The 22,940-nt window shown below is 62.9% G+C and overlaps 2 protein-coding genes across 5 annotated transcripts in view; one reads left to right on the forward strand and one right to left on the reverse strand.

Moving 5' to 3' along the window:
• Nucleotides 1–1,352: 1,352 nt before the first annotated feature.
• On the forward strand, nt 1,353–17,428 carry DYNC2I2 (dynein 2 intermediate chain 2). Its single transcript, XM_037491454.1, has 9 exons — nt 1,353–1,637; nt 10,101–10,349; nt 12,325–12,434; nt 12,850–13,007; nt 13,320–13,429; nt 13,824–13,991; nt 14,153–14,385; nt 14,631–14,788; nt 14,983–17,428. The coding sequence occupies exons 1-9, from the start codon at nt 1,353–1,355 to the stop codon at nt 15,219–15,221; spliced, it is 1,710 nt and encodes a 569-aa protein (XP_037347351.1). The 3' UTR covers nt 15,222–17,428.
• The window catches only part of SPTAN1 (spectrin alpha, non-erythrocytic 1), a 57,954-nt gene continuing 50,329 nt past the window's right edge, over nt 15,316–22,940 (reverse strand). For all 4 annotated transcript variants that reach the window (XM_037493510.2, XM_037493509.2, XM_037493508.2 and 1 more), the window contains 12 exons: nt 21,856–22,015; nt 21,330–21,406; nt 20,614–20,823; nt 20,002–20,298; nt 19,656–19,768; nt 19,326–19,343; nt 17,083–17,137; nt 16,596–16,792; nt 16,404–16,457; nt 16,174–16,320; nt 15,947–16,094; nt 15,316–15,749 (listed from right to left, as the gene is read on the reverse strand). In XM_037493510.2, the coding sequence (XP_037349407.1) occupies nt 15,624–15,749; nt 15,947–16,094; nt 16,174–16,320; nt 16,404–16,457; nt 16,596–16,792; nt 17,083–17,137; nt 19,326–19,343; nt 19,656–19,768; nt 20,002–20,298; nt 20,614–20,823; nt 21,330–21,406; nt 21,856–22,015 (1,602 nt within the window). In that variant the 3' untranslated portion in view covers nt 15,316–15,623. The remainder of the gene's footprint in view (nt 15,750–15,946; nt 16,095–16,173; nt 16,321–16,403; nt 16,458–16,595; nt 16,793–17,082; nt 17,138–19,325; nt 19,344–19,655; nt 19,769–20,001; nt 20,299–20,613; nt 20,824–21,329; nt 21,407–21,855; nt 22,016–22,940) is intronic.

Genomic DNA, 22,940 nt, shown 5'->3' on the forward strand with positions numbered 1-22,940 from the left:
GCTGAACTTGCAGCCATTCCTGCCATTGAGTAGATATCTCCATAGGACCTGGTGCAGTTCGGGTTCTCGTGGTCACGTTCCTACTTTGGTTGTATAAGGCTTTGGAACTGCTACAGGAAGATCCACCACCCAGCCTTTTGGGACTCATGTTCTAGGGCGCCCCAAGGGTCTCATGGGCTCCCAGCGGTGGTAACCAGGATCAATGGATTGCTGCTGCCTGCTTCTCTGGCTTCAGGGCCCAGAGAGTCCTTGCAGAACTCCAACACTGCAGGGTACCACCAGGGAAGTGGCAAATGGGTGCGAGGTGAGGGAGGTGCAGGAAGGAGGTGCTGCTCCCCCTGCCTCTTACCTTGGCGTTGTGCTCTCACCCTTTCACTGTGGGTCCACAGCACAGTTTTAGTTGGTGGGAACACATCTATGTCACTGAGTACGTGGCTTGCTAGTCCCTGGAATGGGAGTCATCCCAGGCCTTCTGAAGGGTTTTCTATAAGAATTCGGCCAGCTCATGGTCGTGACTTTGGTCATAGCTATGCGCTTCAGCCTTCTCAGTAAGTAGGGGTACATTTCTGCCCCCTTGTCTGCAACGATTTTTGACTCTCTGATTAAGCGAATCATTTTCAATTAACACGAAAAGATGTGGTCCGGTTCAGGTTTGCATGGAGATCTCTTAAATCACCATTCTATTAGGCCTCCCTGGTGGCGCAAGGGTTAAGATGCAACCTCTAAAGCAATGCGCAGCCACTGCAGCACGAGTTCGATCCCCCGCCAGCCAGGGAGCAATTCACATGGCGCAGCAGACCTGACTCGCCCCCTTCTCCCCTCAGCAGTGTTTTCAGTCAACCTGCCTGTTCTGTTCCCCACTCTGTCTCTGGTGAATCTTCTCACCCCCCCCCCCCCGCCCCGCCCCGCCCCGCTGGCCTCTGTCCCAGCTCTTGTATGCATAAATAAAAAAAAAAAAATCCCCATTCTATTGAGGCAGACACTGAGACTCAGAGGGGGAGCACCTGGCTTCGAGGCGTCAGCTAACTGGAGCTCAGCGGTATTCGGCTCTGCTGGGAGCACCCGGCTGCTCAAACAGTGCTGCGCCCCACGGCTCCAGAACACTCCACCCAGCCCCGGCCGCAGTGTCCCGCCGTCGCCTCTGCGCCTGGCCTCTCGGCGCCATCTTTGAGCCTGGCAGAGGTGCCCAATTTCCGCACTACTTTCCCTTCTGGGAGTATCCCTACGTGCCCCCAGCGTGTCCCTTTTGGAAATGGAGTCTTCAAAACTAGTCAAACTTATCGCACCAGCCGAAAATAAACCATTAATCTCTTTCTCCGAGGCCTTGGGGAGGCGCTGTCACCAATTGAAAAATGGCGCCGATAGCCTCATCTTCCCAGTCTTCCGCTACGGAGGCGCGGGGGCGAAGGTCGCGTCCCAGTGCGCCGGCGCCAGGGGGGCGGAGCCGTTTCCACAGCAACCCGCGCGCAGCCCAGGCAGCTCGGCCCGGCGGGAAGCTCGGGAGCGGCGAGCTGGCGACAGGCGGGGCTGCGAGCGGCGCGGGGCCCGGGCGGCCGGGGCCGCTGCAGGACGAGACCCTGGGCGTGGCGTCTGTGCCCTCGCAGTGGAGGGGCGCCCAGGGCATCCGCGGGGAGACGGTGAGGGCGCGGGCCCGGCGCGGGCGGCGCGGGCGGGAGGCGAGGGGCCGCCGGGCCAGGCTCCGACGTCCCACCGTTTGTTTTTGTATTTTGATCCCCGGAAACGAACCCCTGGGATGCGCTCACCCCGGTTCCCCCAGTCTTTGAACAACAGCAACAAAGTTCTTTCTTTAAAGAACTACAGAGACCCCACGTTTTGAAGGATTTCGTGGGAGCTGCAGGTTGTGGGCATTTCCAGCCGACTTGGGTTTCGCGACCCGAGCAGATTGCGCGCCAGGACGCTTCGGTTTTCTAGTGGTTTCGTCAGAAGCACACAACGGGGGGCTTTGAGGAGAAGAGGGGCTGCGCCGCGGGGGTGGGTCCTCTGAGGGTTGGCTGCGCAGAGCGCTGGGGGCGCCACCCCGGGGGGGGGGCCCTGCTCCCTCTCGGCGCGCGTGGGGGGCCGCGGGGCGCAGCCCTTGGCAGCCAGTGAAGCCGCAGGGTGTAGACGGCGAACAAGGGGCCGTGCGCCACAGAAAGTCAGGAATTAAGAAGGACCGGGCTGGGGAAGAGGGTGGGCATCATGGGGGGGGGGCGTTTGAGCAAAGACTTGGGGAGCCTCAGCCAAGCGGATACAAACTGGGTCCAGGCCCAGCCGCTGTGGGTGCAGAGGCCAGGGGTGGCGGCAGGAGGTGAAGCAGTCGGGGAAGGGGAGAGTGGTCCCGGGTCAGGTTGAAGAGGCAGATCAAATAGGGCCTTAAAGGTCATTTTAACGATGTAAAGATGGTGCCTTATTTTCAGTGAAAAACAGGAGCATGAAGGCAGGTGGGGGGAGTCGCTTGTTTCCCAGAAGAGAAAGCTGAGGCTCGGCTTGCACCCGCAGAGCCCAGGTCTCTCCCCCCACACCAGCTGCAGGCCGCTTTGCAGTGACCCTAGGTAGAAGCGAAGGCAGTGGGTATTTTAGTGAAATTTGCCCATCCAGTTGCAGAGGAAGGTATCCCTCACAGCCACTGGCCTGAATAGAAAAGACTTGAAATAACTCTTGTTTGCCGAGAATTTCCAGTTTCAGAGACTCCAGGTTGGAGACCGCTGAGCCAATCTGCCCTTTTCCCCCCTGAATGGTGAGGCTTGTTAATGTGCCTGTAGATACAGCTTTCACCTGTCGGGCCCTAGGAACTGCTGCAATAATTGAGGTGCTTTCCTAGGGGAGGCGCACGGCGTGAAGCAGTCTTACCTGGCTTGCTGACGGAACTTCTTTCATAGTTACAAGACTATCGCAGGCACCTGAAGAAAGCAGCAAACGGCTTCTTCTAAAATAAGCTTTTTTTTTTCCTCTTTAGAAAGGTTATACCTGTGACCAAAATTTAGAAGAATCTGGATTAGCAAAGAGAGCAGAAATAAAGATTGCCCCGCAATCTCATACCCCAGCCATGGTTTCTCCTGTCCCGTCTCTATTTTGTCCATTTCCCCCCAACATTTTTCTTTACAAAAATGGCATTTTGTGGATCCTCTTACTAAACCTTGCCCATCCTGACAGTTGACTTTTTTTTTTTTACAACTTCATTTAATCTAAACCAACCCCTGTGGATGGGTTTAAGGTTGTTTCCAGCTTTTTCCTATTATCAATAATATCACTGATGAGTGTTTAGCTAACTTTTTATTTGGCTTCTTAATTATTTTGTAAGTGCTTTGAATAATTCAAACCATGTAGTGAAGCAGTATTGGAATGTCCTTCCATGTTCCAGTGATGGATTTAAAAAAAATATTTTTTAGTGCTAATGGTCTTTGGTCTGACTCGACTTTTCTTGTCCAGAGGGACAAGAGTCTGGGATTTGGGTGGGAGACCTGGGTTGGCCTGGGGCCGGCACCTGCGGAGGGGATCCTGCAGGAATACTTTCTGTGGGGTCCAATGAGATTGCAGCTAGGAGAGCAAGTTTTAAAACTCAGTGTTCAGGGTCAGGGGGAGGGTGGGAGTCTCAGGAACCAGGCCCTGTGGAGGCCCAGGGCCCCTCCCTCCCTCCCACCCTGCTCAGGTCTGCGTCTCAAACAAGGCTGACCATTGCATGCTGGAGACTCTTGAGGGGTGTAGGTGCCTGGGTCTTAGCCCCCCATGATTCTGACTTCGCTGGTATGTGGGTGACCCGGGAATCTGGTTTTCTAAAAGCTCCGCAGGCCCTGGGAAGGCAGAGTAACACTGCAGAACCACCGCTTTCATCCATCCACATTCTTTACAAACAATGTACAGCTCACCACCCGCAGTGCTGTCGAGGACATCCCCAGTGGGCAACCATTACCTCCTGGCTCCCGAACCCCTCCTGGGCGGCCTTCCCGCGCCTGGGCCTGGGCCGTCTCCTCGGGATCGTGAGCTCCCGGGGGGCAGGGGCAGCGCCTTGTGAGCTTTCGCATCTCAGAGGAACCAGGGAGCACTTGTTGGGTGATTCTTGTGCGCCCTCACCCCACGGGCAAGCTTCGGCTGCGCGTCTCCCCGCCGGGGTGGGATCGGCCGCCGCCCGCGTGGTCGCGGCCCCGCAGCTCCCGGCGCCCCCTGCTGGAGGCGTCTCCCGCCTGCGCCTTGGTTCTTGCGCTTGGTTTTTCTAGAATTTAAGCTGGTTCTTAACCTTTCTGGGTTTGATCTAGATTTCTTCTCAGGGCACATGGGAAGGGATTAAAAAAACTAAGACAATGCAAAAATGACCTTAGTAATTACAGTTCGGAAGGAGGGGTAGCCCAGCAGGCGCCTGCTTCGGGGAGTGCCCATGGTCACCCTTTGGTTGACAGTCGCTCCTCGTCATCCTGTGAGGGGCCGTGGCCTTGATCACCTCCAAGGCAAGTTCAAGTGAGCCAGAGACTGGGCGCGGAGGCCCGTCTGTGCAGGGTTCAGTTACCCCTCGCTCTCGGAGGCCGCGCCGGAGGCCGCTCAGCTGTCCACGGTGCCTCCACTCACCTGCTCACCTCCACGCGATCTAGACAGTTCCGCTGCCGCGTCTGCTTCTTGGCGTCAACCTGAACTTGATACCTGGGTCAAACTGGCGGCGTCCATGCTCGGGGTTTGTGGTGTGGGGTGGAGAATCAGGTCGGAGTCAGCCCGGCTCGGAGAGGGGAGGTGGAGGGAGCCTGAGGGAAGGGGATTCTGGGAGGAGCCACTGAGGAGGCCTGAAGGGAAGTGGCAGGGTGACCGGCTGTCACGCCTACCCTCTGGGCAGCATCACCCTGGGGGCTCCCCTTTGATAGCGCTCCTCAGCCTCAGGAGGAGCCCTGTCCCACCTGCCCCAGGTGGAACCCAGGCCCCCAGAGTAGGGGGACAGTGGAAGGGGGTCACGCGAGGGTTGACTACACCAGGCCAGCGTGGTGGCGGGGAGGGAGGGGAGCTGACATTGAGGGCGAGGCCTGTATCTGGTGTTTGCAGCATCAGCGTCACCTGGGGGCTGGTTAACGATTCTCTGCCCCACCCCAAACTCACCAAACCTGAAACTGGTTGGAGGCAAAAAGGGGGCAGTCCGCAGTTTGTCTTCTAGCCTCCAGGTGATCCTGGGGCCCCTCACCAAGAACACTGGTCTAGGTAGTCTAGAATGTTCTCTCAGGTTCCCTTCCGCTCTGGGGTCAGGTGGCCAGCTGCTTGGGGGTGAGGTGAGAAGCTGTGAGCTCAGCACCTGCTGGTGGTTGTTGTGCCCCAGGGGAGTAGGGGTCCTCTTCCCAGACCTAACTTTCCTCTCTGTGGGTGCTCCGTTTCCTCAGGTGCAGGCCACCCCACCCGGCCCCACAAATTGCAACAGATCTTAGAAAGGGGCATGTCTCATGACGGGTCCTTGTGGCGACGTCGCCTCCCCACAGAGCGGTTGTGGGCGATTGGTGTGATTCGCTGCCCAGTCACAGAGCCCCGGAGCGTGTTTCCATTAGGCCGGGGGCTCGGCTTGTGGCCGTGAACCCCTCGCCTCCCCCGGGTGGACACCGGCAGTGGCTCTCCCTGGCGCGCGGCTTCTGAATGGCTGAGTCTCACACGCACCTTAGACCCTGGTGTCCATGAAGTAGGGAGAGCTGGTCCCCTGTCGCCTGGCCGTGGCCATCTGTGGGCTGGTGGGCCCTGCCTGTCCCGAGGGGCCGCTTCCTCCGTCATGACAGGTGTCCCTGAACTCGATGGGCCTCGAAGTCATTGTCCTTGAGAGCAGCCCAGACCCCTTACTTCCGGGCGAGGTCTGGGAGTTAGGCCGCCCCCTGGGGTTTCCTTCCATGTGGGAGTCTGCCTGCAGGTACTGGGGCAGCCCACACCAGCTCCTGCCCCCTCTTAGGATGCAGAGGCCTCTTCCGCGCCTCAGTGGAGGGACCGCTGGTCCTGAGAAGCCCCCGGGGCCCCTGCACCTCCCGGCTCAGCTGTGGCCATGCCTCCCCTGACGCCTTCTCTGTGGCGCCGGTGGCTGGGCTCATCACCCAGTTTCTACGTTCAGTTCCGGGGTGCATGGCTAACTTGGTGACGGTCAGTTCTGGGTCTCCCTGGGAGAACCCCCGTGGCCCAGCCCGGGTCAGCGCATGCTTCTCATCCGTCTCTGTGCTGGGGCCCAGCCTGTGGCTTGGGTAGGAGGTTTGCTGAGAAATGGGTGCCTGCGGCCGGGTCCCCGGAAGGTGTCTCCTCGCCTGTCTGAGCCCCTGCCACGGGAGTCCGCCTCCCGCCAGCTCTGCTGTGTCCACTGAGGCTCAGACGCAGACCCGGAGCCGGGTGGGCTTGGGCTGGCAATGGGTCCTTTCCTCCTCTGGCTGCCCAGTGTGAGCCCCCGCCCCCCGCGGCCCCTCCGCCTCTGAGCTGTGGGGGGGCGGGCTGCACCCAGCGCCCTGCGCCTTCAGCACTGCCCGGGCCGGTTCTCGGGGCAGGCGCCCCAGGGTGAACAGATACTGACGCTGGTTTCTTGGCAGTCCGCAGAAGGAAGTGCCCGTGCGGTGTCATTGGCTGCGCGTTGTTCTCTTTCCAGAAGTCTCCTTTGGCTTCTGCCCACTTGCCTGCGTCAGCAGGCCCTGCAGGGATGCCGAGGGGTGCAGACAGCTGTGCAGAATGTGCTCTGTGGACATTTTTGCTTGGGTGATTTTTTTTTTTTTCACTTTTTTTTGTTGTGTTAAAACAAAATTTACCATTTTGACCTTTTATGTTTTCCTCCTTAACCATTGTCTCTGGACGGTTCGCTGCTGTCCAGTCTGCACGTGGTTGCGCAGCCGTCACCAGCTGCCCTCTGTTCCCAGAACTCTTCGCTTTGTCAGTCTGGAGCGCTGGCCCCACTGTGTCCTGACTGGCCCCCAGCCCTGGTCCCTGCCCTCCCACCATTCCACGCTGACTCTGGGCGACTCCAGGCTCCTCATGTAGGCGGGATCACAGTGTTTGTCCTGTCACCGCCGTGCTTCACTGGTGTCCTCTCCCCTGGGCTCATCCGTGTCGTGTCATAGCAGGGGCAGAATTTCCTTTTTCAAGGCTGAATAATATTCCTCCCCATCGATGGCCACGTTGTGCCCACCCATTGGGTGGTCGCTGGACACTTGGGTGGTGTCTGTCTTCGGCTCTTGCGCGTGATGCTGCTGTGAATACGGTCGCACAGTGTCTCTGAGACCCTGCTTTTGGGTCTTTGGGGTACAGACCCAGAAGTAGACTTGCTGGATCTGATGGAAGTTCTTTTTTTTTAAGATTTATTCATGGGGGCCTCCCCGGTGGCGCAGCGGTTGAGCGCTGGGTTGCGAAGCTGCCCGCAGCCTCTGCAATACCAGTTCGATACCCGGCCTCCGGTGAGGGTCCCGCATGGCGCGCAGACCTCTCCTGCCGCCCGCTGCTCCCCTCAGCAGTGTACTTCGGTCCTTCTGCCTGTTCTGCTCCCCGCTCTGGCTCTGGTGAATTCTCTCGCCCTCCCGTGCTTCTGACTGTACCCAGTGCTTGTATAAATAAGTAAATCAATCTTTAAAAAAAAAAAAATTTATTCACACAGACAAGAATCCGGGTACAGACTGATGAAAGACACTGCTGAGGGGAGCAGCGGGGAGACAGGAGCGGTCTGCGCACCAGGTGGGATTCTCGCCAGCCGGCCGGGATCAAACCCGCGCTGCAGAGGCTGCGGACAGTTTCACAGCGCTGCGCTCAACCGCCTGCGCCACCAGGGGAGGCCCATGGAAGTTCTGTCTTTAATTTGGGGGCCGCTCCATTCTCTTTTCCCCGGTGGCTGCACTGCACTGTAGCATTCCCCCAGCAGTGCCCAGGGTTCGATTCTCCGTGTCCTCACCAGCGCTAGTTTTCTGCTCTTGGCCGCAGCCCCCGATGGGGGTGGTTTCTCCCGTGGCTTGAGTCCCTCAGTGATCGGTGATGTTAAGCTTCTCTTCGTGTGTTTGTGATTTTACAGGAATTTTTATACTGAGACCATCGTGCCACATTCTCTGGGAAACGCTGCATCGAGTTTGTCCGGTGGGATCGGGGCGGGATCTAGACGGCCGGGAGAAGATGCCTCAGGAGGGCCGTGTAGTGTCGGGCCGGGCTGCCGGGTTCAGGCTCTTGCTGTGCGACCGTCGGGGAGTTGTTTAACTTCTCTGTCCGCGGCGCCACCGCAGGCGTATAAAAACAGGATTTGATTGAGAGGGTGGCTGTGAGGTCAGGTGACCCTGTGAAGCTCTGGGGACAGAGCTAGCTGGTCCCGCGCCCGTCCTCGTGGCGTCTAGAAGTCTGAGCCTCACCCGCGATGCCTGGATGTGAGACGTGTGTGCGCGCCCCGATCCTGAGCCGGCCGTTCCTTCCTCGGCGTGCGGCTCCCTCGTGGCCACCTCCAGGCCTGTGGCTTCCAAGTCCCATCTCGTCTGGCACTTTCCAGAGCCTTCTGACTGCTCTGGGGCGTTCCGACCCCTGCCTGTGGATGTCTGGGAGGCGTCTCCTGGAGGGGGGCCGGCCAGCACCCACAGACGCCTGTCACCTGTTCTCAAAGCAGACAGCACAGGGGCTGCTGGGACACCTCCCCGCCTGTCTGTGCTCCCAGCCCATCCCGTCCTTTCCACTCTCTGTCCTCAACATCTTGGAGCCCCTGGGGCCCCCACCTCTGCGACCACACCCTCTCTGCCACGGTCAAACCCCCCCCCCCCCCGCCTGGGCTGCCAGCCTCCTCCTCACACCCTGCTTTCTCCTGAGCAGCCAGAGGGGCCGTCCCGGGTTCAGGTCCTGACCCTGTTTGTGGGGTCCTGCACTTACACCCAAGGAAACCTGCTGGAAACCTGCCCTCTTGGCGCTCAGACCCCTGGTGGCCCCCACGTGCCGCCTCCCTTGGGCCAGCATCGGAGCCCGCCCTGCGCCCCGCCCGGACACTCCTTCCCGCAGCGCTTGTCCTTGTCCTGCTCTGCTGCCTGCCGAGTGCTGCCCGGGGGCCCCCCCTCCACCTCGGCCTCCCTGGCCGCGCCCCTCTTGCCCTCAGTGCCGCCAGCGCTGGCGCCGTGTGCATTTGATCATTTGATCAGTTCTTGTCGCCAACAGCCTCCTCCCGGGCGCGGGACTCTTTCACAGTTTCTGCTCCATCCGTTGCGCCCAGGCAGTGCCTGGCAAGTGGAGACAGAGGCCCGCTGGGAAGGCCCATGTCCGTGAGAAACGGCGACTGGCAGCTCCTTCCCTGGCCGGAGCCTCAGCCCGCCTAGGGGCGAGGGTGGAGCGGCTGGCAGGGTGCGGAGCGGGCAGGTGGGGAGTAGCCTGCCTCCTGCCAACTTGCTCCCCATGCACACGCGTGCTGCCTGCGGTCACGCGGGGCCTTGGCAGGTACCCCGGCCCCCAAGAGGCACTGCCAGGGCAGGGAGAAGCCAGCGAGTGCTCTGCAGATCTCAGCTTCCCCGCGTGCCAGCTCTAAGATGACGTGCTTTTCAGCTGTTGGCATCTTCAGAACGGGCACTCCTGGCTCCCTTCCAATGTCAGGCTTGTTCTGGGTCATGTGGCGCCCTGAACCACTCACTGTAGTCTGGGGGTGGGCCAGCGCTCTGGCTGGCAAGCTGGGGGTCCCTGTGGTTCCTCCGTGGGCCAGGAGGGTGGAGGGGTCTTCACACCGGGCAGACTGGGTTCCTCTTCCAGAGATGGACTAGCTCCTAGAGGAAGCGCCAGACTCTGGGCGCACGGAAGCAGCAGCTCCGCTGGCCTGAGCAGAAAGGGCGCGGAAGCGGGTGCTCAGCCGGGGGGAGGGCGAGCCGGGGCGGTGACCGGCGCGCGCAGCCCAGCGGGGACTGCTCTTGGGTTTTGAAATTGAAGAGTGATTGACATAGGCCGTTCGCTCCAGGTGAAAGGTCAACGGTGGCCTGCAGCGCCAGTGGCCGGCAGGAGAAATGACTCCCTTTCAGTGACTTTGACACTGGCGTTGCCGGCTGCGTTACAGGCCGTGCATTACTTCTCCTTGGCGCGTTTCGGAGAGTCGAGGGGCTCATGTACTTCCTGACCCCCAGCGCCAGTCTCCCCACCTTACCCACCAGTTGCGACTGCTCAGTGTCATTCTCCTCCCCCAGAAAAGCTGCCAGACGGCCAGCATCGCCACGGCCGAGGCGTCGGCCCAGACCCGGAAGCATGCGGACGCCGAGGTGCAGACGCAGGCCCTGGCGCCGGCCGGCGTGCTGGCTGTGTCCCGGCACGAAGGCCCGCGGCTGGCAGCCTTTCTTCGCCGAGTGGAGCCCCTGGTTATTCGAGAGCTGAACAAGAACTGGCAGAGCCACGCCTTTGACGGCTTTGAGGTGAACTGGACGGAGCAGCAGCAGACGGTAGGGGAGCCACACGGGCGGGGTGGAGGGCGGGTGCGGGCTGGGCCGCTGTCTCCCTCCAAGGCCGCAGGTCCAGCCTCCCTCCATGCCTCGCCCTCCCCTTTTGCAGCCCCAGTCACAACGGTCCCCATAATGGCACCAGCGTTCACCCAGCTCTTACCTTTTGCCAGGTTCTGACCTGAGTTAGTTTTATAAATCACAGCGCCTTCCCTGCCGTCGTTGAAGGAGGTGCAGCCTTGACCTCCATTTTATACTTGAGACGGATACCAGGAGGCGAAGTAACTTTTCCAGAATCACAGTGAACTAGCAGCCAGTGGAGGCGAGATTTGAACCAGGGAAGCTCATTCTGGATCAGCCCCCTTCAGGCGCTAGGGAGTCTGGGCTTTCACTTACTCCTCAGGGCAACTGCAGGAGCTCCACTTGGTGGACGGGGATCAGAGAGGCTAAGTGACCCGGCCAGGGTCGCACAGCTGTGACAGGCCTGGTCTGCCTGGTTTCCCTGCTGTGCTCTGGGCCCCAGCACCTCCAGGGGTCTGGAGAAGACCCGGCCCTGAGTGCCGCCCAGTGAACCCCGAAGTGCCCCGGGCACAGCCTCAGCGTCCCATGCGGGAGCCTCCGCGTGAAGGGCCACCCACCCCGCCACGCCAGCCTCCATGTTCCTGGTCAAACCTACGGTCATGCGATGTTCTCGTCCTTTCGCCACTGAGTTAAGTGTGTTTCCAGTGGTCGTGAGCTCAGCCCGTCCTCCTGCCTCCCCGCGCCGTGCTGGCGGCCGCCCTGTGCCCGCCAAATCGCTGGCAGGCCTTGGAGAGTTGGTTGGTTTGAGAGGAATCCTCAGAATCGCTCTGAAAAAGTCGGCAGGGCCCCGCGGCCGCCCCGAGCGCTGGTGTCTCGCGCAGCCTCCGCAGGAGGAACCCGGGGAGTGTCTGCACTCCGCCTGCTCTGGCCTCTCCTGCTGCCGACGCCCCATTTCCCAGCCGCCTTCCGAGTGCCGGCCTCCGCCCCTTTACAGGGTGTTCTGGTCACGGAAGCAGCCACGTTCCCCACAAGCGGCCCAGTCTTCATGGAACGCCCGGCGGGGGGCAGGCCGCGCAGCCTTGGCCTGTCCCGTGCAGGAGCGACACGCAGTGCCTGTCGCCGCCTCGTCAGGGAGAACTTCCCAAGGACGGGGACGGCGCCGTGCGGCCCGCCGTCCCCTCGTCCTCCGTCTCCCGCGAGGGCCCTCCCAGCGGCTGCAGGTGCAGACGCTCCGCCTCAGGCCCAGGCGCGGAATCCCAGGCATCCGCTTCACCTCTAGAGCCCGCCGTCCTGTGCAGTGCCCAGGGTGGGGGGTGGGGGGGTGGGTGTGTGTGTGAGACTGAGGGGGTGCGGCTATTGCCCCCCCACCCCCATCTCTCCTGCCCTGGGGAAGGCACAGGACATCAGCCCTCCCGCCGCATGGTCTTTGTGCGGACTTTGTTGCTTTCCTGGGAGGTTTCTTGAGGGAAGCAGCGCAGAGCTCTCCCAGGAGCTGCGGCCCGTGTGCACTCGCCTTCCAGAGCGTCTGGCCTGGTCCTCCCAGCGCCAGCCTCTGCCGCCTTCTCCCTCGGGCTTCGGGCTGCCGCGCGCTGAGACGCCGGGCGCCGGGGCTTCCACAGCCTTCTTTGCGCGTGAGGTGCCTCCCTGTGACCTTACGGGACCCCATCACCATTGCTAAGTGGGTCTCCGTGGCACCGAGTACAGGCCCTTTGCTGGGCCCGCCCTTCCCCGCCAAAGCCAGAGCCGTGGGAGGGTGTCCGGGGAAGGTGCCGAGGGCCGCCCCTCAGCACCTCTCCCTCCGGGTTTCTGGCCGCGTCCTCTTTGGCACCTGACCCCCCGAGCGAGCAGTGGACACGAGCCACTCAGGGCCCAGGCCCAGGCCTGTGTGGCTTTGGTCGCCATGGGGCGCCCTGCTGGGCGGATCGGGCCTCAAGGTTGGTGTCTTCGTCGCTTGCAGGTGACCTGCCTGCACACCCTGGGCTACCCCCCGGCCCAGGCGCGGGGGCTGCACGTGACCAGCGTGTCCTGGAACACCACCGGCTCCGTGGTGGCCTGCGCCTACGGCCGGTGCGTAGGGTGGGGTGTCGGGGCTCGGGGAGCACCTCGGGCCCTCACCTGCACCCGTCTCTCCCGTCCCGGGGCTGTCTGCGCGGGGCTGCCCGGCAGCGCTGGCCCTGGCTGGAGGGGAGGGAGGGCTGCTGGCCCCGAGGGCGCCTGCTGCCTGCCAGCCGGCCGCCTTCCCTGCTCGCCCCACGCCCACTGGCAGCCACCCCACCCCTTCTCCATGAGCTGCTCCCCGACTTGGCCAAGTGGGCCCCCCTGCCATGTCACGGGCCCATCCTTGGTTCCTGGGTTCCCTTTTCTTGGGGTGCCCTGGATGAGCTTGTGCTGGTTGGGCCTGTGCGTGTGGTGGGCCGGGGTGGGTGGGGTGACGGGCTGGGAGCCAGGAGGGCGGCGGGGCCAGCGCGGCGCATCCCCACAGGCTGGATGACGGGGACTGGAGCACCCTGAAGGCCTTCGTGTGCGCCTGGAACCTGGACCGGCGCGGCCTGAACCCCCGGCAGCCCTCGGTGGTGGTGGAGGTGCCCAGCGCCGTCATGTGCCTGGCCTTCCACCCCACACAGCCGTCCCACATCGCAGGTCAGTGGCTCTCCACTGGGCCCTCAGCCCCCAGGCCGGGATGTACGAGGGCCCGGGAGGGGCGTGGAGCTGCAGCCAGGAGGGAGCAGCGCTGGGCGGGCCGGGCCTGAGGGTAGGGGCTGCGCCTGCTGGGCCGTGGGCGCGGGGTCATGCAGAAGGAGGCCAGTGCTGGGCCCCACAGTAGACTGAGGGGTGGGGCCGCAGGGCCGCGCCTCCTGGGGCGGTTTTCCGGGTGGGCGGCGGGGCAGGTGCTTGGCCAGGAGCCGGCTGCAGGGCGCGGTCTGCTCCTGCTCAGCCCCTTCGCTGCCGCAGGGGGCCTGTACAGCGGCGAGGTGCTGGTGTGGGACACCGGCCGCCCCGAGGACCCGCTGCTCTGGCGCACGGGCCTGACCGACGACACCCACACGGACCCCGTGTACCAGGTCAGAGCCGCCTCAGGTCCGGCCGGCACGGGCCCGCCCCTGGGGCAGGGCGGGAGGGAAGGCAGCCACCTGGCTTGGCCCTGCGGGAGGGCGACGGCACCGGGGAGCTGGCGGCTGCTGTGCATTCGAGCTCTCGGCGCGCGTGTCACCGCAGGCCCAGGCCACCCCCAGCCTCCTGCGGGCTGCAGCGAGGGGCTCTGCGTCCTGGCTTCTGCTGGGGGAGGGCCCTGGGGACCCTCCGGTCATGCCCCTGAGGGTGAGGCTGGCTGCCTGGCCTCCCCCAGCATTGTCCCTTATTTCCTGGAAGAGAAGGCGGGTGGAATGTGACACCTGGTCCTGTTCGGAGGTGGGGGCAGGACGCCCTTTCCAGCCTTGGCCCTGACCTTCTTCCCAGGTGCTGTGGCTGGCAGAGCCCCGGCACAGCCACCGTTTCCAGCTGCTGAGCGTGGCCACCGACGGCAAGGTGCTGCTCTGGCAGGGGGCCGGGGCCGGCCAGCTGCAGCTCACGGAGGGGTTCGCCCTGGTGGTGCAGCAGCTCCCGCGGAACACCAAGCTCAAGAAGGTGCGCGGGACTGAGGCCCTGGCCGGCGGGACGTCCCCGAGGAGGCCAGCCTGGGGGTGGAAGGGCAGGGCCGCCGGGGGGCCAGCTGAGCTGGGCCTGCGGCGTGACCTCTTGGGGCCCAGCGTGCACCGGAGCCCGTGACCGCCCCTGTGACTCTGCAGCCTCACCGCGGGGAGACCCAGGTGGGCGCCACGGCAGTGGCCTTCTCCAGCTTCGACCCCAGCCTCTTTGTCGTGGGCACGGAAGGCGGCTTCCCGCTCAAGTGTTCCCTGGCAGTGGAGGAGGCCGCCCTCACCCGGATGCCCAGCTCTGTGCCCCTGAGGGCCCCTGCGCAGTTCACCTTCTCTCCCCACGGCGGGCCCGTCTACTCTGTGAGCTGCTCCCCCTTCCACAGGTAGGGAAGGCCCCGGCCTGAGGCGGTGCCGCCGTCAGCCCCGGGGTCACGGGCACGGGTGGGGGTGGTGGTGAGGGCCACACCAGGGAGCTGCCCAGGTCACCCCACGTGAGCCCTGGTCTCCGGGGAACTGGGCGAGGACTGGCCCCAGGTTTGGGGGAGGCTTTTCAGGGAGGGGCCCGGCAGAGGCTTAGCCCGCCCCCACCCGGCACTCACCCCCTCCGGCTCTCCCTGCTCGCGTGTAGGAATCTCTTCCTGAGCGCAGGCACCGACGGCCACGTCCACCTGTACTCCATGCTGCAGGCCCAGCCCCTGACCTCCCTGCGGCTGTCCCATAAGTACCTGTTCGCCGTGCGCTGGTCCCCGGTGCGCCCGCTGGTGTTTGCTGCCGCTTCTGGGGAAGGTAGGGGATGGGTCCCTGGGCGAGGGTCTGCGTAGGCGACGCGGGCCCAGCGCAATCCTGCAACCCCAGGTTGGGAGAGCTCACCTGGCCTCACCTGACTTCCTGCCGTGGCCTCCCTTTCTCCCAGGGGCAGGGGGCGCTCTGGAGAGGCTGAGGCGGGACCCGCCTGACCCCTCCTCCCTCTCTCCCTGAAGGGGACGTGCAGCTGTTTGACCTCCAGAAAAACTCCCAGAGGCCCACGGTTTCTATCCAGCAGACCCAGGATGAAAGCCCGGTTTACTGTCTGGAGTTTAACAGCCAGCAGACCCAGCTCCTGGCGGCGGGCGACGCCCAGGGCGCGGTGAAGGTGTGGCAGCTGAGCTCCGAGTTCACCGAGCAGGGAGCCCGGGAGCCCGAGGACCTGGACCGGCTGGCGGCAGAGGTGGCCGCCTGAGGCGGGGGCGCCAGCAGCCCCAGCCCAGAGGCAGGTGGGCGAGGCCGAGCTATGTATTTTTGACGGGGGCTGAATGAAGACAAGACAAGCTTGCGGGGGAGTCATTTATTTGTCTTTTACATGAAAACAAAATCGAGGGAGGGAGACGGAGGGAGGCAGCCAGCAGCTTAGGTTTTTCTGACGTCGGAATGGGCGGCTGCTTCGCGGCAGGCACTGGGCGCCCACGGCAACGTGGTGACAGCGACGGGACAGGAAGCGGCTTATTGAAGCACCGTTTCTACTCACTCTTACCCCAAGGCTAAGCGGGCTCAAGGCTACACTGGAGAGCAACACTGGAATACTGAAGGGCGCAGAGTCGACATGCAGCAAGCAGCGTGGGCCGGGCCAACCGGGAGCTCGGGGTCAGTTCACGAAGAGCGAGCGGGTGAACTCCACGTAGTCGAAAGCGGTGGGGAGCTCGCGGCCCTTGCCGTCCACGTAGGGCTTCATGTGGGACACGCAGTAGTCGGCTTGTTCCCGAGTCAGGTTCTGGGGGAAGACGGCGCCGTCAGCCCGCCGCGCCCGAGCAGGGAGGCCGGGCAGACCGTCCAGGCCGCTCGGGCCCAGCCTGTCGGTGGCTCGAGACTTGGCCCAGAGCGTTTCATGGTAGCCAGGCCCAAAACCCCCGCTCGGGCAGGGCAGGGCTCCAAAGTGGGGCCTGAGCACCGCCAACCCGGGGCCCGCACCTGGTACAGCTCCTCCTTGGTCACGTAGGGCTTCCCCTCGGAGCTCAGGGCCCGGAAGGCGCTCTCGATTTCCTCGCTGGACTTGACGTTCTCCGTCTCGCGGCTGATCATAAACGCCATGTATTCCTGCAGGGAGACGTGGCCATCCCTGGGGAGAAGCGGGTGCCATGAGGGGCAGGCGGGGCAGCTGGAGGCGGAGGTGCCCCCACGGCTGCCCCGACGCTCACCTGTTGGGGTCCACAGTGTCCAGGATCGCCTCGAACTCCGGGTCGGGCTCCCCTTCTTCCACCATGGGCAGGTCATAGCCCAGGGAGCGCAGGCAGGACTTGAACTCCTGGTGGTTCAGGCGGCCGGACTTGTCCTTGTCAAAGTGTCTGCGGCACAAAGCCAAGGGCAGCTCAGCACCCAGGCCCGGGGCTGCTGCCTCCCCAGCTGGGGAGGGCGCGGGGATACTTACTTGAACATCATGCTGAACTCTTTGAGGGCCTCCTCGGTCACCCCCGTTGTGTTCCTGCAAGGAAGGACGGAATCAGGACTGCCTTCCGCCCCACGCAGCACGGGACACGTTCTGTTCCCCCCCAGGCCCCCAGCTGCTGGAGCCGGGTGGCCTGTGGCTCGGACCGCCCCCCGCGCTGCCGCCTGGGCCCACCTGGCCTGGATCTGCTGCTCCAGGTTGTGCTGCATGCGCATGCCCAGCTGGTCGAGCTGGTCCCACTGCTGGGCCAGGCCCACGGTGCTGTGCTCCGTGTACTTGTTGTCCAGGATAAGCGCCTCCTCCATGGCGGCCCCCAGGTCCTCAATCTTCTTGAGCTGACTTCTCATGGCGCGAATCTCCTGGTGCTTGCGCTGCAGGGAGGAGGCAGAAAGGCATGGGGCGCGGCTCCACGGGCCTGCTTAACAGCCCTGTCGCCCTGGCTCCGCCAGCCTGGCCCGCGGCCTCGTAGGGCTGGGAGCGGGAAGGCCTCCGTGACCAGTCACCGCAGGTCAGCCCCTGCAGGACACCGTGGCGAGGACAAAAGGCCCCCCCCCGCCCCCCCATCAGAGACAAAGGCTGAAACAACAGGGTCCTGATTAAGCCAATAAAAGGGAGACCCGGCCAGCCCCTCTGTTGCACCTCCAACCGAGCAGGCACTCACTTTGGTGGCTTCCAGCTGGGATTCCAGGGTCCCGGACTCCTCCACCATGCAGGACCTAGACACAGATGTGCAGTGAGGAGCGCGGCCTGAGGGCGGCACGTCCCGAGCTCCAAATGCCGCGCTACCGGGTAAACCAGTGCCTGGAGGCCTCACGTTCCTTATAGAAGGAAGTAGGACCCACCAGCTCCCTTCTAAGTGGCCACGGGAGCCAGGGAGGGCAGGGACGCTGCGGCTCACGGTGGCACAGCCCCGCCTGCTCCCTGGCCTGGACCCTCTGTCGTGTGACGCCTCAGGCCCAGCGGGTGTGACACAGTGCCTGGCCAAGCCCGGGCGGGGGTGGGGGCCTCAGCAGCCCGTCTGTTTCCCCAGGGGAACAGAGAGGCCGTTTCGCCTGCCACCTGGGGGAGGGGGGGAGAGGCCTCGGGGAGGGGAGGCAGAGAGGTGCCAGGCAGCCCTGAAAATCCCTGGGGTCTCCAGCAGGTTCCTGCGGGGGGAAGCCACATTCTAGGGTGACAGCAGTGGGGGGAGAGGCACCCCTCTGGGTGTGCTGAGAGCATGGCCAGATCGGGGTTTTGAACGTGGCTGTCATTTAGCCTGGAGGTGGCGGTGGCTGTGCCTGAGCCCCGGATGCAGCTGCGGAGCTAGAGACAGTCAGCGCTGGAGCCTCCTTCCAGGGCCCGCCCCTGCAGGGCAGAGGGCTCCGGGGAGCCCCCACCTCCTGACGCAGCACAGTGCGAGGTCACAGAAGGGCACCAGTGAACGAAGACAACAAACGAGTTGGGGTTACGTGAACGACAAGTCACACTGCGTGTGTCCACGGTGGGGTTTCAGCCCAGCCTCCCGGGAACCCCTGTTTGCCCCAACCTTCCCTCTGACAGCCAGCGAGCCAGGATTAGCTAGGCCGGCTCCCCGAGTTCAAAGTGCTCTAGCAAGGCAAGGCACTGGGCTTCCTCCTACCCCCGCGGATCAGACTCACAGTCACGCCACGTCCCCCAGGGAAAGCACACCCCCGGGACCTGGGGGCGGGAGGCTGGGTGCAGGTGCAGTGGGAGGGGGACAGACCCCTCTTCCCAAGCGGCCGAGGGTGGTGGGTTAGTCAGAAAGCGGAGCCGCCTGGGGAAGTCAAGAGTGCATCGGTAAACCACAGTGAGGTAAGAGAGAAATAAGGAGAAGAACCTTCCAGACAGATCATCCCCAACTTCATATTGATAGACACGAATGACCCGACGATACGCTATGCTAGTCAAAGAAAAGAAACCAAATGAATACACCAGAGGAGGGGCGCGAGCACACGAGACAGACACGCCACAGGCCCAGGCTGGCGGTGCGCAGGCGGGGACCGGTGGAGGTGGTGCCCGTGGCCAGCCTGCCGGGACAGGCAGCCTGGCACCAGCGCACGCTGGACAGGGCTGGGGAGGAGGCACGCGGACAGGAGCTGGCACCTCCCGGAGACGAGACCCAGACCAGCTGGCGCGGGAGGGGCGCGGGCGCCAGGGCGGCTCAGAGCTCAAGTTAGAAGCTGCGGTCCCTGGACCCACTCCGCTCCCCTCTGCGAGCGTGGCTGGGCCGGGTGACCTTATTCTCCCATCGCCACCTTTAAGTACCCGATTTACCTGTCTGCAGAGGCTCAGGAGAGCTAGCCTGAGCCGCTGCGGCCCACTGACCTGGCCCTCAGTGGGCCTGGGAGAGGACAAGATGACGACCTGGGCAGAGGCCCAGGCCTGGGGGCGCAGGAATGGACAGTCCTGCTCCTCTGGGGGCTCCTCCCGAGCCCTGTCTGCATCACTTGGAAGCCTTGGCACCTCTGCTTTCTATGAGGGCAAAGGGTACTGCCTCCCCCCTCCGGGAGAGTCCCCATACACTGGCTTCCTGCTTCATGCCTTTGATCTCCTAGGGGCTACGCGTGGTCTGGAGGGGACACTGGGAAAGCAGAGGCAGGAGTCTGGTAGCATCCAGGCACCGAGCAAGCATGGGGATCCTGAGGCTTTGGCCTCCGGCATGATCACACCCCTGACCTGAGGGCACCCCTGGGGCGGGAACAAAGGGGGGAAGTGGCTCCCCTCTCCCCCCTCCCCCCGCTGACCGCAGGCTGTTCAGGGGGGAGTTGGGGGAGCAGCGGCCCTGGGCAGGAAGGCCCATCCTGGGATCCTCTGCAAGCCAGACCACAGGGGGGCCGGGGGCGGAGGAACAAGCACACAAGACACCACCACACCACGGGCCCAGAGAAATAAGACAATATTAACCCATCGAGGAGATACGTTCTGTGGTGATGGCGTCCAGGCCGCCGGTAGTCCAGGTGGAGTTGGGGGTTGGTGGTGGCAGCAGCAGCAGTGGGAGGTGGGGACAGAGACAAAGAACAAAAAAAGAACAAAACCAAGAACGTCAGCAACCACGCTGCAGTCGCCTGCGCCATTTGCTCCAGGTCCTGCCTACTCTGGGCCGTGCCCAGTCCCACCGAGCCCAGGACCCGGCCCCAGGGCCTTGGGCCAAGTCCCCATACAGCCCTCTGCCCACTCCGGCCAGCGCAGGCCCCACCCCGGAGCTACGGAGCCAGGGGGCAGGGCGGGCGGCACCTGGTCTCCTGGATCCACTGGTGGAAGGCGTTGGCGTGCTGGGCGAACTCCTGGCGCAGCTTGTCGTTCTCCTCCTGCCGCCGCTGCTCCTTCTGTAGCTCTAGCTCCCGCTCCTAGCAGCCAAGGAGGCAGAGCCGTTGACCCTCGGCCCACCTCCGGGGTAGGCGCAGAGTGGACGTGGCGCCACCCTCTGGAACTGACCCGCTGGCCTTAGAGTTTGGGAGGAGCAGGAATGGCTGGCACAGGGGGAAGGGACTGGCGGGCCGAGCAGTGGGTGGCACCCAAGGCCTGTGCCCCCCGCATCCCTGTCCCAGTGGGAAGAGCCCCGCCCCAGCGGGAAGGGCACCTTGATGATCTTCTGCAGGTTCCTCCAGGTCTCCTCCAGCGCCTCCATGGTGAACCAGGTGTAGGGGTTGGAGGCCACGCGAAAGCTCTTGATCTGGCGGTCCAGCTCGGCCAGCTGGTTGAAGTCAGCCTGGGCTGAGCTGAGGGAGGAGCGGAAGGCGTCGTGGGCCTCACGCAGGGCTTTGATCTCCTCCAGGGAGTTGCAGCGCACCGGGTCTGTCAGGTCCTCCTCTGCGTTTTCAAACCAGCTGTTGAAGGCTGAAGCCTTCTTGGCGAAGGTCAGGAAGAGGTCCTCCACCTGCAACCAAGGAGGCTAAGCTGGGACAGCTGCGAGGGCTGGGCAGGAGGGCAGCCCAGGGGTGTCGAGTGGGAAGGGCAGGGCAGTGCCCCAGGGCTCAGGGTGAGGAGGACTGGTTCCCTTCCCTGCCGCCTTCTTCCCACTTCTGCGAGTCCTTTCTGCCCTCTCCCTGTGCTGGGGGCATCCTCTGTGGCTGCAGCCGCCTCCAGGCCCTGTTTGACCTCCGTGCTGAGATGCAGCAGAATGCCGCCCACAGAAGTTGGGCCTGCCCGCCCTGCACGCTGGGCCAGCTGAGCTCTGTGGGGGCCACCCTACCTTACGGAAATGACTCTGAGCTTCTAGCAGCTTCTTTTTCCGGGTGGCTGAGTTGGCTAGAAGCTGGCTCCATCTTTTCATGAGGGAGGCATGCCGAGCCTCGATGGCCTTGGACTGAATGTGCTTGGCGGCCAGCAGCTGATCTTTGAGGGCGGTGATGTTGGCAATGCCCTCCTGCTGGAAGGCCTGCAGGCCGGCATCAAAGGTTTCCTGGAACAAGGAGAAGCCGGTCTGCAACCTGAACTCTTTCTGGGTATCTCAGCTCAGATGGTACCAGCATCTGCCCAGCCAAACTGTCGCCAACCGCTCCACAGCATCTCCTCAGACAGCTGGCCGCTGCCTGTCCACCGCCTTCCACCTCAGTGGCCCCCGTACTCTAGGCAGACTGAGGCACTGGGGTCCCCCACCACCTCTGCCTAGAACAAGCGCCCCACTCAGTCCACCTGTCGTGATCTGACCTAGCTCAGATTCTGTCGCCTCCTAGAAGACCTGTCCCATCCCCCTGGCCTGCTGGAAACTGGCCAGGTCCGTCTTGGGCGACGCCACATCATGTGCTGTGTGCTCAGCACTCTCAGATCAGCACAGGGGCCTGGTCTGGAGGCCACAGGGCCCAATAGGGAGTGGTCTTGGTCTCGGTCTCAGATGCAGTCCACAGCCACCCGCCGGGAAGAGGCATTTGAGAAATGTCAGCCACCAGCGAAGTGACCCCCACTGACCTGCTTGGTAAGGAGAGTCTGGACAGACGACAAATCCCGGCCGTAATCGTCCGTCTTCAAGCTATTCTCCTTTTCACCTAGAAAGCCAAGTGTGGAGATGGAGCGCACTCTCGGTGCAGCGAGGTGAATTAACAGGAAAGCAGAGGATCACAGTCCCTTCACATTTAAACCCCAATATTCCTAACAATAGTCGTGAGCCCACATCTGCTGGCTCCTCCCTGGACCCCAGGCCCCACCCTCTGCCTCGCCGTGAAGAGGTCCTTCCTGCCCGTCCCAGATGTGGTTCAGTTGCTACTTATGGGACAGCAACCACCCAGGTCACAGGGGTCCCGAAGCCTAATTCCTCATGGCAGGGGGCTGCAGCGACCTGGCCATGTAACTAGAGCCCACTCTGCTCGGGTGTCACCTGCTGCTTGCAGCTGCGCAGGCCTCAGCTTACGGACTCCTGTGGCAGAGCCGACTGCCGAGGAAGGAGACCAGCTGGCTCCCCTGGCTAGGGCCCGGGGCCTCGCCCGTCACTGCTCACCGATCCAGGACTCCACAACGTCAGCCTTCCAGTTGAACTGAAGGAAGGCCGAGTTCTCGTCAAGCTTCGCCTTCCTCTGGGCCGCAGCCTTCTCCAAGTCCGACACTTTGCCGTTCAAGCCCTTCATCTTGGAGGAGATGCTCTCCTCGTGGTGATTGTTCTGGCCGGGAGAATCACATTCTGGTCAGTGGCTAGTTCCTCATCCGTAGGTCCCTGCTGGGAGGCTCTTCCCTGGAGGGACCACTGCCTCCTGCCCACAGCCAGGGGGAGCACAGCCACCCGGCTTTTCCACGTGCACCAGCGTGAGAGGCTGCAGAGGAGCGCCTTTCACCTGAATACTGGCCACTCCCCTGCCAGGACTTGATTCTAAGGAAATAATGAGGACTGTGCTGAAAAGCTAAGGTGCAACAATGTAGCTGTTAGTTATGATTTTTGATAGCAAAAAATCAGAAAAAGCTTAAAACACAGGCAGGCCACTACCCACCCCAAAAATGTCTACTTTCAAGTTCTTGATGGTGCGAAAGCAGCAACTAGTCAGTAGAACTCTACTTTGAATTTTGAGGTTTTCCTGGACATGAGGGGGCTCCTCGTGATGTTGGGCAACAGCAAGAACCTGCAGCTCCGATAGCCCTGCCAGCACGAAGGGAGCAGCGCCCAGCGGGCCCGTGTCCATGGCCTTTCAGCCCACACTGCTCTCATTGGGGAGCAACTTCACAAGAGACGAGAAAGCTCTGTGGTTCTGATCTCTGGTCAGGGGGCCGCATGGGTGATTTTTATGATTTGCTTGTACTTTCTACTCTCTCTAGAAGGAGCTTTGTCATTTGAAGTGTCTCAGCTGAAACGAGAGACGCACACTCTGGGCTGGCTCGTGTCACAGAAGGCCCGACAGGGAGGTGTTTCTGTTTAACTCAGGCAGAAAGAATAGCTCTGCAGAGTAACTCTCTTAGCTGGCCCCAAACAAGGGAAACAGCCAAGTGGTCGGGAACCTTTCCCTTCCCCGGGGAACACAGTGATGGAAGGGCAGCTGGCGGCAAGCTCTGCAGGCGCCCTGGTGGAGATGGGCGGGGACACACCCCCACGGCCAG

The sequence above is a fragment of the Talpa occidentalis genome, unplaced genomic scaffold (genome assembly GCF_014898055.3).
Source record: "Talpa occidentalis isolate TD23 unplaced genomic scaffold, MPIMG_talOcc4v2.1 talOcc4.7, whole genome shotgun sequence".
NCBI classification, from domain to species: domain Eukaryota; kingdom Metazoa; phylum Chordata; class Mammalia; order Eulipotyphla; family Talpidae; genus Talpa; species Talpa occidentalis.

What these genes read in the sequence shown, in the direction of transcription:
- DYNC2I2 (XM_037491454.1), top strand. Translation starts at nt 1,353, where the DNA reads ATGGCGCCGATAGCCTCATCTTCCCAGTCTTCCGCTACGGAGGCGCGG. An exon ending in AGGGCATCCGCGGGGAGACG is followed by an intron (nt 1,638 to 10,100) that starts GTGAGGGCGCGG and finishes CTCCTCCCCCAG; the next exon opens with AAAAGCTGCCAGACGGCCAG. An exon ending in ACAGCCGTCCCACATCGCAG is followed by an intron (nt 13,008 to 13,319) that starts GTCAGTGGCTCT and finishes TCGCTGCCGCAG; the next exon opens with GGGGCCTGTACAGCGGCGAG.